This window comes from Rattus norvegicus, chromosome 3 (genome assembly GCF_021556685.1).
Source record: "Rattus norvegicus strain SHRSP/BbbUtx chromosome 3, alternate assembly SHRSP_T2T, whole genome shotgun sequence".
In the NCBI taxonomy this organism is placed as follows: domain Eukaryota; kingdom Metazoa; phylum Chordata; class Mammalia; order Rodentia; family Muridae; genus Rattus; species Rattus norvegicus.
The window spans coordinates 88447651-88465023 of NC_141536.1; the positions used below are offsets into that span (position 1 = coordinate 88447651).

The window sequence follows — 17373 nt, forward strand, 5'->3', positions numbered from 1 at the left end:
AAAATATGTTCTCTTCTTGGGTAGGTGAGATAGTTCAGTGGATAAAGGTGCTTTCCACCAGACATTCATCCCGAGGCCCTACGTAATGGAAAAAGACAACTAACTCCTTTAAGTTGTCCCTGGTCTCCATACATGTGCTTCTCTCACTATTCCAAAGCACATGATGAACTACAAAGATTCCTCAGTACAACAGAGTATTTGAGTTTCATGAGCGACACACGGTTCTGCTTTTACTAAAGCTTTTACTTACTCTCTGTCTTTCTTTATTTTTTAATTGAGAGCGTTGTCCCGAGAGCTCATCTAAAATGAGCTGCTTCTCCACAAACTCAGATCTTACTTATAGGTAGAGGCACTGAAAGCTTAAGTCTTCAAACCGCTCGGTGTTGCTCGGACACTGTACCGTAACATCATTTTTAGTATTGTCATGTCTATTCCAACTAGGAGCTTCTGTTAAATAAAGACAGTTTCTGCCTTTAATTAAGTATAAAAAAGAAAACCAGACAAACAAACAAACAAACAAACAAACAAACAAACAAAAAAACCCAGTGAACTACTTCCTGGTCCCACTTATATCTCACTCCAACTCCCAGAGTCTTAATGTCCTCATCTACAAACGAGGAAAGTATTGAGAACTGGGAACTGGGAATTGGCAGTTGATGGGCTGAAGCAAGTCCAGAGCCTCGATGTTTGCTTTGTAATATGCTGTAAAACAATTAGAATGTTAATGTCTTTTAAGACAGGTGTTTTCCATTTACTGGCTACCTCTGCTCCTTACCACCCAGACCTGGCCTGGTCACCTACTATCTACTTCCTGTGAATCTAAGACATTTAAAGTTATAGTGTGGGATGTTGTGAATTACATTTTCTTTCTCTCTCGAATTCTATGAGATCAGTAAATGCAAGGGATAGGTAGATCACAGTCTGTGTCATCAGTGTACTTGCTGGCAAAAGAAAATTCCAAAGAACTATAATAATCACAGCCCCACTGATTCATTCAGAGAACAGATTGGGTTGACAGGGAAATAGCTTTCAGCTTCTCAAATGAGAACAATTCCAGTCCTATGGTGCCCCTGAGCTGAGCTATCATTGTTCATAGCTCCCCTCAGACATTCCTAGCAGTCTGAAAGGGAAGCACTGTCCTCACTCCAAGGAACAGGGATACAAGTCTAGGGGTGTTATATGCAAGACCTAGTGTTCAGGGTTGTTGATGACTCCTTCAGCAACATCCTTCCATTCCGTACTCTTTCCTTCCTGACTATAACTCAAAGGAAGCTCTTAGAATAGCAGTTTTGTTGGTCTTATCTCCATTGCACATGAAGAAGAGGCCATATCCTTTGTGTCCAGATTCGTATTGTGGCCTTTTCCTCTCATCAAACCCAGAACAACATGGTCCTCCTCTACTTTAGGAATTCTGGTGACAGCTGGTGTCTGGCTCACAGCTTATGCACCAGCTTATTCTGGGGAAGGTCTTTGATGGTCTTAGGGTCACCAACTCACAAGAGATGCAGTTCATTTCTTTCTGCTTTCTCTACATGTTAAGGTTATTGGAATGCTGTAATTTGAATTGACACTGGGAACTGAAATTCTCCATGTTTTATGAGTTAATACCCCAGAGGATCTGCCCTGTCAGAGCCATGCCTCATTTGTCTACCTGGGAGCCTTTCTAGCCAGCTTGGAGCTATTTTTGCTGGGTTACCAGTTCCTTCCTGATAGCCATTCCAGAAACTTTTAATGAGGATTCCATACACATCAGAGCTTGACTGAACAACTAAGTAAGAAAACAAAGAAAATGGAAACCTTGCCAGGTTTAACACATGATCTGGAAATACAAATGAGGCCCCGTGAAGCCACCTTACGTGGCAAATGAGGAAACCGAGGCTCAGAGGCCCAGTCATCTAGAGGCTGACTAAAATTTAGGCTCCCACATTCCGATAGATTCTTCTGTTTACTGAGGATCTTAACTCGTGGCCTTTGGAGTGGCTTTGTAAAGATGGGTATTGGGTTCTGCCTGTCTCAGCTGGTGACAATAAAACATGAAGGAAGAAAAAAACCTTGCCCAAGATCATATCTATTAGTGATGCAGTAGGATTCAAACCCAGGCTACCTAAATGTGGGTCACACTGCCTCCGCTATAGTGCTACTGGACTGGACTGCCTCTGTACGTTGATTCATCCGACATTCACAAACACCTCGAACTCTGTTAGAGCAGAGGTTCCATCTCCTCATCTGTACCATGACAGCAATCACAGACTCAGGGTGGAACATACATGGTACAGATCACATATCAATAGATGGGAGCTATTGGAATTGTTCCTACCAGTGACATTCAATAAAATATAACCCTTGTCCTATAATATGAAATGAGAAAGCAGCTGTGACACAAGGAGTACCACAAGTTACTTGTTGGAAAACTTGCTTCAGATCTGAGTATCAAGCATGAATCTTGTCCAAACAGATATCACGTGAGACTTCCAACATCCCACAAGTCAAAACTCTTGACTTCTTTGGTCAACAAATGATAGCTTTACCTTCTTTCATTCTTGACCCTGACAGTAACCAGGCTTACCCTCCAGTGCACACTGTGGGATTAGAATCAGCAGTGACTGAAGGACTGGGATTTCACTGGTATTACATAATCCCATCTACCTGGAATTTATTTCATACTAGCAATGCTACTGTTGAGAAATTTCACTGAGCAAAGGATAAGATTGACTATATATGTTGAAGTCTTTGCCTCTGGGCAAATTTACCCAAATTCTCTTTAATTGTAGACATCTGAAGTTTCTACCTCTGTGGACACCTACATGGTATATGTACAGTTCTTTGCCTGCAATGTATTTGGGGGAAAAATTAGCCAAGTCTAGCTTTATGCTGTGCCATTGTGTGAATCCTCTTTCTCTCTTCTCCATCATGTAAGAGTACAATGACCAAGAACTTTCTGTATATTTATTAAGTTATAGAAGTTGCAGGGTCATCAAGAGCCACCATTTCGCAGAATCAAACTGAAGGGTGTTCAAATCCCAGAAGACCACACTGAGTTTGTTTGTGACCCTAAGTTACCTGACCCATCGAATCCCTGGTTGTCTCATGGTGAAAGAAGCCGTTTATGTACCTAGCATGGTTACTGTGAGGTTCTGCTTTGATGTTGTGTACATAGAACTTGGCACAGCCTCCAGCAACTTGCCTCTAGAGAAGCCAGCCAGGGGAGTGGAATACCAGACAAGGCAAAATGGGTCAAAGGACCAGGAGCAGGCTGAGAATTTTTCTAGATAATACTGTCTGGGGGGGTAGTTATTAATATTTGACTCCCAACAAGAATTTTCACAGGCTTGTAAGAGTGACTCATGACCAAAACAATCGATGTAAACCAAAGAGCCAAGGCTAAGGATGACTGGAACCTGGGAATCCCCTCTTCCTTTCTGTCCTGTCAATACTGGGGAAGGGCTGAAGAGTCTCAGAAGCAGTCTGGGACTTTAGGGAAGTTTCACTCCCACAGCTGTCTCACCTCGTTCTTGAGTTCCCGATAAGAATGACAGTTTACTTGGCTTGAGGGTTATAATGTGCCCTACCTCTCTTAAGTGCTTTTGTACTTAATTGGTTCCTAAAAACAGCTGGCCACCACATGAAAGAGAAACCCTCACTTATCCGTTGCACAGATGAGGAAGTCAAGATACAAAGAAATACAGTTGCCCAAGGTTGTGTATGTAGTTGACAAGTGGTAGAGCTAGGATTTGAACCTAGGTTGTTTAAGTTCAAAAAGCTGCTCCACACTCTCTACTGTCTCAAACGGAGTTCTCTAAAATATACCAGCTCCAGGCTGGTGTGAAAGGGCACCCTGGCATGGAATAATAATATATTAATTATAATATATTATAATTATTATATAATTATAACATTATTATTATTATTATTATTATTATTATTATTACCTGAAAAGGGTAGCAAAATAAAACAAGCATGCCAATCCCTTGGAGCTCCAGGGACCTTCAAGTTGTTCCCAGTTACAGGTCTTGGGATTCTAGGCTGGGCCACACTGATGGCCTGACTTGGCCAAATCACCTGAAAGCCTGGAGTTTGGTGCCTGAGTGTCTGCTCTAGAAATATTTTAATGTCTCCACTATGAAGCAGGCAACCCTTGTTGTTTCAGTACACACAAAGTCACATGGTAGCCCTAATTTCAGAAAAAGGTTATATTTAGAAGCGACAGCTCCAGGTCTGAGGATATGGTTTGCTTGTCCAACACAAGGACTCAGGCTAGATCCCCAAACCCACACAAAAACGCCAGGTATGGAGGCAAGTGTTTAATGCTAACATGGAGAGTGGAGAGACAGGCAGATACCTGGAACACAGCAGCTGGCTGGTGAGCTCTAACCCAGTGAGAAACCCTGCCTCAGAGGAGGTTGGTGGTGTACCTGAAGGTGACATCAGAGATTGTCCTTTGACCTCTGTCGATAACGTATATGGTAATATGTACATGTGCACCCTGACATACACACTCACAAACAATTAACACGTGAAAAAAGAAATAATTGCTTCTGTAAAGTAACATGTGCAGAGATGAAAAGGTCACTGCCAGGTGGTGAGCCTCAGAAACCCTCTGGTATGTAGACAGGACACCTGAACCCAAGAAGAAACTTTAAACTCTGGAGAAAGAGTTCTAAATGGTGCCAGGTATGCTCCTGAGGCTGCCTGAAACATTGATGAAAAGAAAGAAAAGTTGAGAAATTTCCCCTTCATTCCATGGCACATTTTTTCTGAGTAATGCATATTCCAGCCTCAGGAGAAACGTCCAGACAAGTGAAAGCGAATGTATCTTGGAATATGTTGCCTGCTTCCCCTGATGAGTAGGGTTGTGGATATTTTCTATTCCAAGTTCCCATGTTAGCATTGGCAGTGACCTCCTCAGCCTCTTGTCTGAAGAACTGTGGTACCCACAAACACATAAAGGCATAACCAAAAATGAATGCAGTGGTGCTCCCGCAGGAGGGGTGAGGGTGCTTTCGTTCTTCATTATTAATACTGCCATGTCTGCTTTTAGAACTTCACCTGCTTTAGTCTCAAGTACATTAGACTAACTGGGTATCATGCCAAGGATCTGACTCCAGTCTGTGAATTTATAAGCGCCCATCACTGTTGACCTCAGTTCCTGGGTATTTCATATTTTTTTATTCCCCAGAGAAAAAAAAGAAAGGGATTTTTTTGCTGCTGTTTTTTGTTTGTTTTGTTTTGTTTTGTTTTGTTTTGTTTTGTTTTTTAAGTATCTCTAAAATTGCCAAGACTCTTCTCTTGTGTGACCTGGGCTTCTCTGTCTTTGCAGCCTTACAGCAACTCTGGCGAGCATTGGTGCAGCCAGTATTCCCAGCGCCGGGTTGGTCACCATGCTCCTCATTCTCACAGCTGTGGGCCTGCCGACAGAGGACATCAGTCTGCTGGTGGCAGTGGACTGGCTGCTGTAAGTGCCTGTGGGGTGGGTTCTTCTGGGCATTATGAACGGGGATCCCGAGTTCTGAGGATTCCAGGGGTGGACAGTCGACAAGATTGCAGTAAGACATTGAGCAGTTCTCCATGTGCCTCTCCTCTCCCTTCTTCTACAAAGGTTACTGTGTCTACCAAGGAGGACCAAAGAATTCAAAAGCAATTTGAGGGCCTTGTAGGCTAGTGGAGGAATCAAATAAATCATATTACAAAGATTAAAATATAGCAAAGAGAAGGGCCTTGGGATACAGCTCAGTTGGTAGAATGTTTTCCTAGCACTGCATGAACCAGGCAGCATGATTCAAGTGTGCAATCCCAGCATTGGAGAAGTGCAGTTGGACAATGAGGAAATCAAGATCCCCCTTGGCTGCACAGTGAGTCTGAGTCTAGCCTAGGCTATGTGAGGCCCTGTCTCAAAAAGAAAATGTAGCTGTAATGATCCAACTAATGATGCATGCAGAGAATCTTTAAACATCCTACTGAGTGAACAGAGCCAGATACAAAAGAATGTGCATGTAAATAACTGTCTGCGAAGCTCTAGGGAAAGCCAGAGCAGTGGAAAGTGATCAGAGGTTCCCTGTCATTGTGGTACAATGAAAACTGAGGAATGATAGAAGTACCCCACATTCGCCGGTGTTTATGTTTGTCATAACATGTTGCACCACGTGTTTGAACAAATGGGTACATTTTAACACGCACAAATTTCAATTAAATAAAACATATTTTAAGATAATATACAATTAGAAACACATGATGGAAAGATTTTTCTATGTCAGTGGATAGGCAAACAGAGACTATCAGGAAACAGTAGAAATGGTTGCTGAATTTGAGTTTAGGAGTATAGGAGTTGTCAGCTCTTACAACAAGCTATACTACTCTTAAATTATGAAAGTCCCCATATTGTATGACAGGACTTAGGAATGGGCTGAGATTTGACCCTAGGTCTGCCTGGTTCTGGCGTCCATCACATTCTTGTTTGTGGTCAGATTCAGTTTTCAGAAGGCATCGAGAGCTATGTTCAGACATAACCGATGAGAAGCCCAGAGATACTTAAGTGGGGGAGAAAGAGTGATTCCCTATCAAGTCATTTGTGCAAAGGCCAGGGGACAGCATACAATGTGGTGTCTTTTAAGTGAAGGAAGGAGAGGAAAGATGGACAATACTTTTGGAGGCCAGGTAGGGAAGCTTGAATCTGACCGTGTGCATTTGGCCTGACTGCATTTCCCAGTGAAGGACATTTTGTAGAAGGTTCATAGCCCATTCACAACTGTGGCAAAGCCTGCCCAGATTATCCTCAGGCAACGAGGCTAGAAAAGAGCTTTACTAAAGCACTTGTGAGGACATGTTCTTCCTTGAGAATCATGCCAATAGATCATGGCCACTCTTGGAGTTAAGTGATACAGTACTGGACAGTGTCATGGATCTTACATCAGAGGTGCACTGTGACAAGTACCAACAGAGACAGAAGGCCAAAATGCCTGCACTTCCTTTTCAGACTGTCTTGTGAGCCAATGTTTTGCTTAGCATCAACTTTAGGAGGAAGAAGCCATATTTTATGAACTTAACAGTTTTAACTCCTCCAGACTCCCACTCTTCCACAAAACCTCAAGGGACAAAGGGCATGGGGGATGGCTAGAAGAAAGCCTGGCCTCTTTATCTTTTCTTCCTGATGTTGGGGACTGACTAGGTTTGGAGCAAGACGAGGCTCTGTGGACACAATGTGTTGAGGGCTGCTGGGAAGCTATTCGTGTCCTGACTTGCTTGTTCATCATCCGAGCTATGATGTGGAGATGACTTGGCTGGGACTTCATGTCTGTCTCTGCCAGCCTCTCATCCTGGGGGAAGGCCCTTCTCTCATAACTTCTTGTTCGGTTTGGTTTTGCTTTGTTTTTCTGTGCCCTGTGTTGGCACCAACAGGCCATGCCATCTGCTCAGATGAGGTGTGTGAGTTAGTGGTGCAGGGCGAGAAGAATGAGGAGAGAGCAAAATAAAGGAGACAAAGGTGTGGTTAGAGATGGAGGCAGAAAGGGTCAAGGGGGAAGAAAAGCATCACCAGTGTCTGGGGACAAAGGATGTAGTGACAGTCTGCTAACCCTAACCTCACAAGAAAAGTGACAAAGGAAGTTCTTCAAGTTCCACCCATCCCCAACCCCAGTTCTTGTTGCTTACATTCTCTCCCAGCTCCGTGCCTCTTGAACCTTCTCAGGTCCTGCTGCAACTCCATTGCCTCACCTCTTCTTGGGCTTGTTTCTGAAGTTAAAATCCACCATTAGAACTCATCTTTCCAGGGCCCTAGGGGAATAATTCATTTAGTGATTGCCTTGCAAGCCTAAGGACCTGAGTTCAATCTCCAAAACTAGCAGGTGTGGGCCAGTGGGTTTAGTGAAAGAACCACCTTCACAAGGCTGGCCTCTGACTTTAACATGAGTGGTAAGACCCACATTCATCACGCACACACACACACACACACACACACACACACACACACACACACATTTAAAGCTGGGCATAGTGATCCACAACTGTAACCCTAGCACTGGGAGGCAGAGACAGTCAGATTCATGGCTGCCCAACTTAGCCAAATTAGTGAGTTTCAGGCCAGTGAGAGATGAGAGACTCACTTCACAAGGTAGATGATATCTGATGAAAGATAGCTGAGAGCAGGGGGTTGATTTCTAGCATGTCACACACACACACACACACACACACACACACACATATACATGTGCACCCAGAAATATACACACTTGTGCTTGTACGTGTGCACACAGGAAAAAGTAATCTTTTAAACGGGTACTGGCAGCGCATCCCCCTCATTACAATCCCAGCATTTCCGAGTGGCAAGAATGCAGTCACTGATCTGGAACTAGGGAAGACGTGGATCTTTCGTAGGTACTGTAGCATCTTAGCATCTGTTTTTTCATTTACCCTCGAAGAGCTCTATGGTGTGTGAATTAGATGAGGAAGCTGTTAATCAGAAAAGTCAGTGTCTTGCAGGACATGGTGGTGTATACCTTTAATCACAGCACTTGGGAGGCAGAAGCAGGTAATCTCAGTGAGTTCAAGGTCAGCCTTATCTACAGATCCAGGTCCAGGATGGCCAGGACTACACAGAGAAACTCTGTCTCAATGAAACCAATCAACCAACAAACAAGCAAACAAAACAACAAAACGAAAACAGATAGTGTCTTGCTTTCATCTTGACAGAATTAAGAGGTAGGATTTAAAGAACTGCTCGCTCCAGGGAGAATGACAGTGGTGCTGTCACATCTCCTTTTTCTCTTGCTTTGTCTTGTTACCTTCTGGCATTTGATGGTACAGATTGGCCACACCAGATTCCGGCGCCTTTCATCTGGGACTTCTCAACCTCTACAAATCTAAGAAAATCGATTTCTGTTCTTTATTACATTTCCAGTCCCAAGTATTTTATTATAGTACCTCAAATGAACAAAGGCATCCTTGATTCTATGTAAAAACAACAAAGAACCTTTTATTTGGCCTTAGTTTCCTTTTTTTTTTCTACTGGGATTAAAATATAACCAGTAAGCTAAATAGGGAACAATGAGGTAGGATCAAGGCCTTAGGGACTCTTAAAATTCAAGTTCTCTGGCCCCAGCAAGTCTGCCACTGCAAGCCCTGCATTTGCAGTCTCCTCCTCTCAAGCCCGTTGGAAGAGAATCATTTTGTGAAATATTGACGACCTTGCCTGCATCTGATCTAAAGGTTAGCAAATCACAAGGGATGGTTGGGTCCTATCAGATCACACCATGCAGGTGCTCACGTGCTCACGCTTGTGTAGACGAGGTCAGTGTCCTAACTGTATGTCTGTAGTGTGCCAGCAAGAAGGAGTGGGCCGAACACCACCAACAACAACAACAAAAAAAGACACTCCGCCATGATCCATCAGGATTAATTTCCCTAAACAAAATCTCACAAGAAAACAAAACAACAAAAACAAACAAACAAACATACAAACAAACAAACCCAGCCCTGAGCTGGTTTGGGAAAGAAGAGCACCAATGGAGAGCCAGTTTCTAGTTCCAAGGCTCTGGTTTCAGAGGGACTGAGGCCATGTGATCAAGGAGGAAAGAAGGTAGCATGGGGGATCCTGGGTAGATGGGCAGCAGGGTTGGGTTAGGTCTGCCTCGCATCAGTACTGATGCCATTTCCTTCCCTACCACTGAGAGTTCTAGAAACAAACGCATGAGCTTGCTAAGCAATATGGTTTTGGATGCCCACTGGTGTCTAAGTGGGAATGGGGGCTGGATTGAGATATGGGTGCCAGGTGAGGCTGGCTGTTCTTTAGAAAAGTGGTTGATGACAGAAGAGTGAAAAGAAAGAGAAATGGGGTCATCCTTTTCTTCTTTAGGCAAAGTCTGTAAGCTTTTCATCACACTAGGAATTTTTCCATTTAAAACCAAACAGAGGCCGCAGTGACATTCAATGTGTCACGGTGTTTGCCAACTGCTGGAGCCCGACTAGCCTCATTACAGCCTGCTAAGCCCTACATGCCTGTCTGTGGGCAGGCTTATGGTGCTCTGTAAATGTCATGGGAAAAACCTAGGTTCTAGAGCATTTCACAGCGCCCAAGTCCTGCAGTATGGGAAAGGCAGGTCTGGTTAATAATTTGCCTGTCTCCTGACGGGTTTCTCCAAGAAAGCCTTTGTATCAAAACTGTGGGAAGATGATAAGGAGGGAAGATGAAGGGAGAACTGAAAAGATGATACCAGAGTCAGATAATCCATTCCTGGGCCTCAAGATCTGGAAAGGAAAAGTCACACACAGTGCTGCCAGTGTGGATGTGTGGTCTACGTCTCATATGACACTCTTAGGGAAATCTTTTCTGGATTCATGTTTGCTCCTAAGTAGGGTAGGTATGATTGAGATGACATCTTAAAGGGATACCCCAAATACTTCCCACCCTGCAGACACTCTGTTAGTGCCCCTTTCTGGAGATCCTCAAACTGAGTCTGCAAACAATGTGATGTGGACCCTGGAGGTCTAAGAAGGAGTTCAAGAGCTGACACTTCTATCAAGTTCCCAGGTGGTGCTGGTGGTGGAGTCCGGTGATCTTAATTCTGGGGAATGAGCTGAATGGAGTGCAGAAGGAGTTTCTGATCAGCTAGGGTCTCCCTGAATCGGTTTTCTAACCATCTACATTGAGTGACTATTACCAGTTTATACACCCATTCATTGAAATTACATTGTCAGTGAGTTAAGTGTTACACATTGCTCTGATCACTTAGCACTGATTCATTTAAAAGTTACAGCAAATTATTAGGAATCTAATAGTACATTTCCTCCATAGTTGAGGTAACAGAGATATAATTTATGATTTTCAATGGCCATTAAATGACCAATATATGATTCAAATAGAGACAACTTGGATATTTCTTAGGTATTGTAGGTGTCTCTGATCCTTATTTAATCCATGTACAAATGTTTTAAACATATACAAACACATACATACATACACACACACACAGACACACACAGACACAGACACACACAGACAGACACAGACACACACAGACACACACAGAGACACAGACACACACAGACATACACACAGACAGACACACACACAGACACACACACACAGACACACACAGAGACACATACAGATACACACAGACACACACACAGACACACACACACGCACACACACACACACACACACATTCACATACCACCGCCACCACCACCTCCACACTACATACAAAACTCACTTAACTTTCCATCCACTCCTTTCCTGATAGAAAACAAAACCAACTGCTACACAAACTACCTCTCTGAAAATTCTAAAAGCTTTATGTTTCTGTCATTCTTTGAATTTTATTCTCCATGCACATGGATTTCTCCTCAGATCCTTTTGACCCGATGTCCAACGTATGTCAGCTTCACTGTGGAATGTGATCCACACTCCACCAAGCCCTCCCCTTCCAACCCATGGCCTCTGGCCCAAGGCAATGCAGTCACAGATCCAGAGGCTAGATGGATGCCTCAGTCTGAACAGCACACAGTATTTTTAATATGTCACAAAAACTAAAGAGAATCAGGAAATGAGATAGAAAGTATCTTTCACCTACAATTGAGTCAGTGTTCTCTGAACCCTGAAATTACAGTAACGATATATCAGCATAGAGATTTCATTTAAAAAAAAAGAGTTTTGGTTTTACTTTTATTTATGTGTATGTGTCTCTGTTTAGGGATGTGGATGGCTTCCTGGTCCAGAATAGGGTTTCAGTTGTGAGCTACCCTATATGGATGCTGAAAATCAAACTCAGGTCCTTTGCAAAGAGCAGTACAGGCCTGTAACTGCCGAGCCTGCTCCAGCGATGAAAACTTGAATCCTGAGGATCTCTTCCCCAGAAAACAACTCTGTAGTGTCTGAAAGTCTTTAAATCTTCCCCGCTTCGACTTGACCATTTTCAGGCTTTTGTCTTGCCAAGTCCTCTTGCTCCTCTTCTCTCTGAGTCTACCCAGCTCTTCGTCCATCTCGTTCAGTCTGGGTTCTATGCCTCTCTCCTCCTCTTGGATGATGCTTGTATCCTTGCTTTGCACTGTGCAGTCCTGCCAGATGTGTTGCTAAACAAGCAACCCTTTCTTTCTCTTCAGTCCATCTGCTTCTAATCCAAATGACGGATCCATTTTGTTCTTGCTCCCGTTCCTATCTTCTTCCCAAGTCCCCCACCCTGCCCTGGACCACATTGAATGCTCACAACTCTCTCTGGTTTCTGGGTTCCCAGACTTAACCAAGTGTGGTAGAAACCATTTTATAAAACTGCATCTGTTCATGTACAGACATTTTTGTCTTGTGAGCCTTCCCAAAACAATACAGCACGGGCACTTACATAGTGTCCCCGCTGTATTGGGGACTGCGAGTGATCTAAAGGTGATTGAGTGTACAGGGAGATCCTGCAGCTTATAAGTAAATGTTTAGGACATTTGGTGTAAGGGACTTGAGCATCTGTGGATTTGGATATCCGTGGGAGGTCCTGGAGCCAATTCTTCCATAGAAACTATAAAACATGATCTCTGTATTCAAAGAGCTTACACACTAGTAAAGAACTTTCAAAACAACAACCAGATGTGGTGTGCTCAAGAAATCCCAATAGTGCTAGGTGAAAAATGAGGAGTGTGCATCTGGTGGGGGAAATGAAGAAGGAACTCCCCTCTTGGCTAATAATAGCAAAGGAAGGGCACTTGTTTTGTGCCTCATCAGCCTTTCATATGCAGAGGGCTTTGTGGAGAGCCTCTCAGAGGGCATCAGCTGTTATCTTCCCCATGGTGGATATTGTTCTAATTCTGACAAATGAGAGATGCCACATAGAAAGAGATCACTAACTTGCCTGTTAGAGTCATGATAGCATCCCAGGCTGGAATCCAATCATATTGTAACCAACAGCCAGGTGATTGGAGCACTCCAATGCCAGCCTACTCTAGGTCAGGAGCCCTAGGTGACCAGTTGCTGCCACACAGAGCTCCTAGACACAGTCCCTCTCTCTGGCACCCTGCCCTCTGAGAACATACCCTATGCTTTGATTCTGCTTGGTTAAGTTCTGACACTGGATATTTGGTTCTTTCACATCTGCAACAGTGATCATCTCACAGGACACATGACAAAGACCCAGATGAGCAGTGAGTGACCCAGACTTTCTGTGAGAATGCAGACCTGCAAACAGACAGTCTCTCATCTCCCTGCCAGAGGACTTGGACCAAGAGAAGAAAAGAGACAGGCTACCTTGGCAGTTAGTTTTCTTCAAAGAAGCCAGACCCAGTGATTGGTGTGGAGGATTGTTCAGCCCCCTCTTCTTTTTGACTCCTGCCAGCCCAGAAAGAAGAGTGGAGCCATTTATAGTGAATTCTAATGCAGGATCCTGCTTCCAACTCCTTTACTTTCTTGCTGTCCTAGCAGACAGAATCCCAGTCCATTCCTTTTTTGAAAAAATATCTCTTCTTTCTCTCTCTTTCCTTCCTTCTCCCCTTCTCTTCTTTTTCTTCCTTTCCCTCTCTTCTCAATCTCCACCCTCCCCCGACAACCCCCAGTTTCTCTATTACTGAGGTCATCATGAAAGGTAGACTTTTCCAAGAGGACAGGGGTAACTGTGATAGAAAGTAAAAGTTATTTGCTTATGGAAAAGTTTCCACGTATGAACCAGAAATTCTCATATCCTTCTTTGGGTCAAAGTTGTACTCCCCTAGAATCAGTAAGACATTTCCCTCTTGGTTTGGAAGTTTTGTTTTTGCAATACTTTCAGGGGCGAAAAAATGAAAGATACAACCAGAATAGCTATGATTGCTCTCCTGACTGGGCAACTTGGGAATTTTCCCAGGATGTATAATGGCAGAGGGTGGCAGGATGGGACTTGATCTCAGTTTGTTTCTGGTTGTTTGACATATATCCTTTAATTCTTGCCAACTACTCGAGGAACCCGCTTTCCCCCATCCCTTCTCTTCTATAGTGATAGAATTGAGTTGCCCCGCCAAAGTATGACGGTCACTGCACTTCAGATGCCATCCATCCATGATACATCACTAGAGACCATCTTTCTCTGACCCTTTAGCTCTGTCTTCTCAATGGGCTTCTCCTATTCAATCACCTTCACATATTTTACTTTCAAAATAACAGCCCAGAAATCCTTTTCTCTGCCTCTGTCCTCAACTGTTTCTTTGCTTTGCCTTGTCCTTTCTGCTTTTCCTTCTAGGAAGAGGTGGTTTACATAGACATCCACAGTGTTTCTGAGACTCCTCACAATTCTTACACAGCTCACAAGAGCCAGGTTCTGTTTTTATAAACGTCTCTCAGTGGATCAGTAACTGTCTCTTTGTCACTGAAACCTACAGATACTTCTTTTCCTGTGGACTAAGGGGGTAATTGGCATAGTCTGCCACATTCTGCCTATTACAGGAGTTGGAGTAGAAATAGGGTAATGTTTTCAGAGGGAGACAGCAGCTTAACCAGTTATGTTTGGATGTGTTGCCTAGAAACTGCCAAAAATACATTTGAATTGGCTGGATAAAACTTATTGTATTATTATATGTACCCCATAATCAGGTTCACTAGCTTTTCAAAGAGGTTTCTAGCAAGTGCCTGAAACTGTGATAAGCATTTTGTTCATACTGTTTTCCTGTTCTAACAACCCTATACCCTGCCATTTTTGTTATTTCATTTTTGAGAAGACCCACAAATATTAAGATGATCAGAGCTTTGATGGAAGGGGAGTGTCTTCAACTAAGGCTCTTCTTGGAATAGCATTACCTCATCTCCTGTCTCTTATTTTCACTTGTTTGTTTACTAACTTCTCTAATGGCTTTCCAGTACATTTCTTGACAGAGCTTTGGAGGTGTAGGAATGTCGTCAAAGGCTCCTTCACACAAACCAGTTTGTGCTTCCCAATGGGAGAGCACAACTACCTTTAAGAACTCAGTGAGCTTTCCTGGTGTTGATTTTCTAAGACAAGTTTTTTTCTCTTATTAATAACCACTTCTCCCCCAGTACAGAATTTGCAACCTAAGTCATGAGGAAGAAAGATACTCTGGATACCTGCTGGTTCTAGCAGCACTGTGAACTAGTCTTAAGTTCATAGAAAGCAATTTCTCACTCAATTTCTTTTCCATCCCTAGGGATAGAATGAGAACTTCGGTCAATGTAGTGGGCGATTCTTTTGGGGCTGGGATTGTCTATCACCTTTCCAAGTCCGAGCTGGACACCATTGACTCCCAACACCGAATGCACGAAGACATCGAAATGACCAAGACGCAGTCCATTTATGACGACACGAAGAACCACAGGGAAAGCAACTCTAATCAGTGTGTCTATGCCGCACACAACTCTGTCGTAATAGATGAGTGCAAGGTACCTTTCCCATTCCTGGATATCGAGACCTGCATATGAATAGTGCATGCTGGACTCTTACAAAAAAGCACCATCCCCTGCATCCATTCTTACCATTCTTTGTAAGGAATCATGTCACCCAAGCTTCTTTGGGGCCCAGACCATCTCACTCTGCATCCAGCATGGTGGGACATCAGCAAGTCTGACTCCAAAAGGACCAATCAGTTGCTTGTTTCACCAGATTCCCACATCCGCCCCCTTACTCTAATTTGGTCAATTTTCTTCACTCTTTGGGCCAAGATTTTGTGGTTGTCAGAACTTTGATGGCCTTCAGATATTCTCTTCCTCAAAGGAAGGGTCAGAAAAATATGTAGACCAAGTATCACTGACTTTATATAGCACGAGTATTCCTCCCTACTCTGTAATACAAATTGCTTTTTAAAAAGCTCATATAAAAGTTGAATTGGCTGTTTTCCTTTTATTTTTTATTTATATTTATTTATTTTTTGGTGGGAGGGTAAGTTGTAGTCCAGCTTTTATTTTGCATCCCAAATGGGTATGCAGTTTCAAGAATAATTGTCCTCCAAAGCCGTTCTTCAGAAAGTTTTTTTCTTTTAATGCTAAGTATCACACACTCCAGTTCTCCTGCAGTGTGGGTGTTCTGGGTTTTCCTTCAAGCTGTTGGGTGCCAAGTCTTCAAGCTTGATGGGCTCTAGCTGGCCTTCACTGTAACTAACTTGACATTGACAAAGACAGTGTCATGACCAGAGTGATGCAAACTTGGAGAAACCCTGGCAGATGGGAGAAGGGCTAAATGATTGAGTGTTATAGCTGAGGCCAGTCTGAATCAATAGCAATCCATTCTTTTTGATGCCTGCTGATACGATCACATTTCATCTTTCTCCCTTGGTTAAGTCTTGAGTCCGAGTAGCACCACTGTTTCCGTCAGAGAGTTACAGCCAACAGTTCTGTTTACTGGACTGTACCATAAGTCCTGAGTACTAACAGATCAGATAGTCTTGCTTGCTCCCACTCTATCAAGTGCAGGTGCAGGAGAGCCAGAGCTCTGCTACAAACTGGGGAGTTAGACTGTTCTTTAATTAGTTAATTAACAAGACAAAAAAAGATGTCCATTTAAAATTTTTCAGATAGGCATTTGGGCCTATAATCCATATTCTTGAAATGTTACTGCTTTTCACACCCAAGTAAATGGGGAGTTCCTTTCCACAGACAAGTTAGTTTGGATTCATAAGGATCACCATTTTCATGGAGTGACTTTTATATTTCTCAAGTATTTATTGTGTGCCTTGTATGATTTAGTGGTGTGTCATCACTCATCCCCTTGGCATCCCATGTTTTGATCACTCACCAAGTATTTACTGAGTGCCTATCCCTATAGGACCCTGACTTATATACTGGGGTTATGGGGTTACTGAATATGCAGCATTATACAAGAGAGAAGGTTTTACTTTTTTTTCTTTTTTTTCTTTTCTTTTTTTTTTTTAACCTCAGATCATTGTCAGGAAGCATAGGATGTGACAAAGTAGAATCACCATATGTATTTTTTTTGTTTCACAGTTATGTGCAAATGAATCCTAGTCAATGTTGGGAGCTTCTTTGGGCAGGGAGAGCTTCTCAAATGGCTTCTTAATACTCTGGAGAGAGTGTTTTTAAAAAAGTATGGTATAGAGGAAAGGATATGATTTTGGATTTCTGACTTACTTTTCATTTCTTAGAGATTGCAAGAGTATTTACTATGGGTTTAACACAAAACTTTGCAAGCTATAGAGGTGGTAATGTTGACCCCGTCACTATAAAGCAAGCTGATACATAGTGCTCTGGGTCTTCGTCCATCATCATCACCATGATGTCCACCTTCCCAAACCATGTCTGGGCTGTTGTAGGCACTCAGTAAATATCTGTTGAATACAACTTGCTAGCATTGCCATTCCATGCCATGTTCACATAGCCTCCTTTTTATTGGGCAGTTCCATAGAGCTAATTGTTCAGTTTCTCCATACAATTGGCTACCCAATCAACCTCCTGCATCCTTGTAAAGT

General features: G+C 43.0%; 1 protein-coding gene across 3 annotated transcripts in view; it reads left to right on the top strand.

The window, feature by feature from the left end:
- Nucleotides 1-17373, top strand: part of Slc1a2 (solute carrier family 1 member 2) — a 130456-nt gene that overhangs the window by 102205 nt on the left and 10878 nt on the right. For 2 of the 3 annotated variants that reach the window (NM_017215.3, NM_001302089.2), the window contains 2 exon segments: nt 5318-5452; nt 15103-15334. In NM_017215.3, the coding sequence (NP_058911.2) occupies nt 5318-5452; nt 15103-15334 (367 nt within the window). 3 annotated transcript variants of the gene reach the window in all.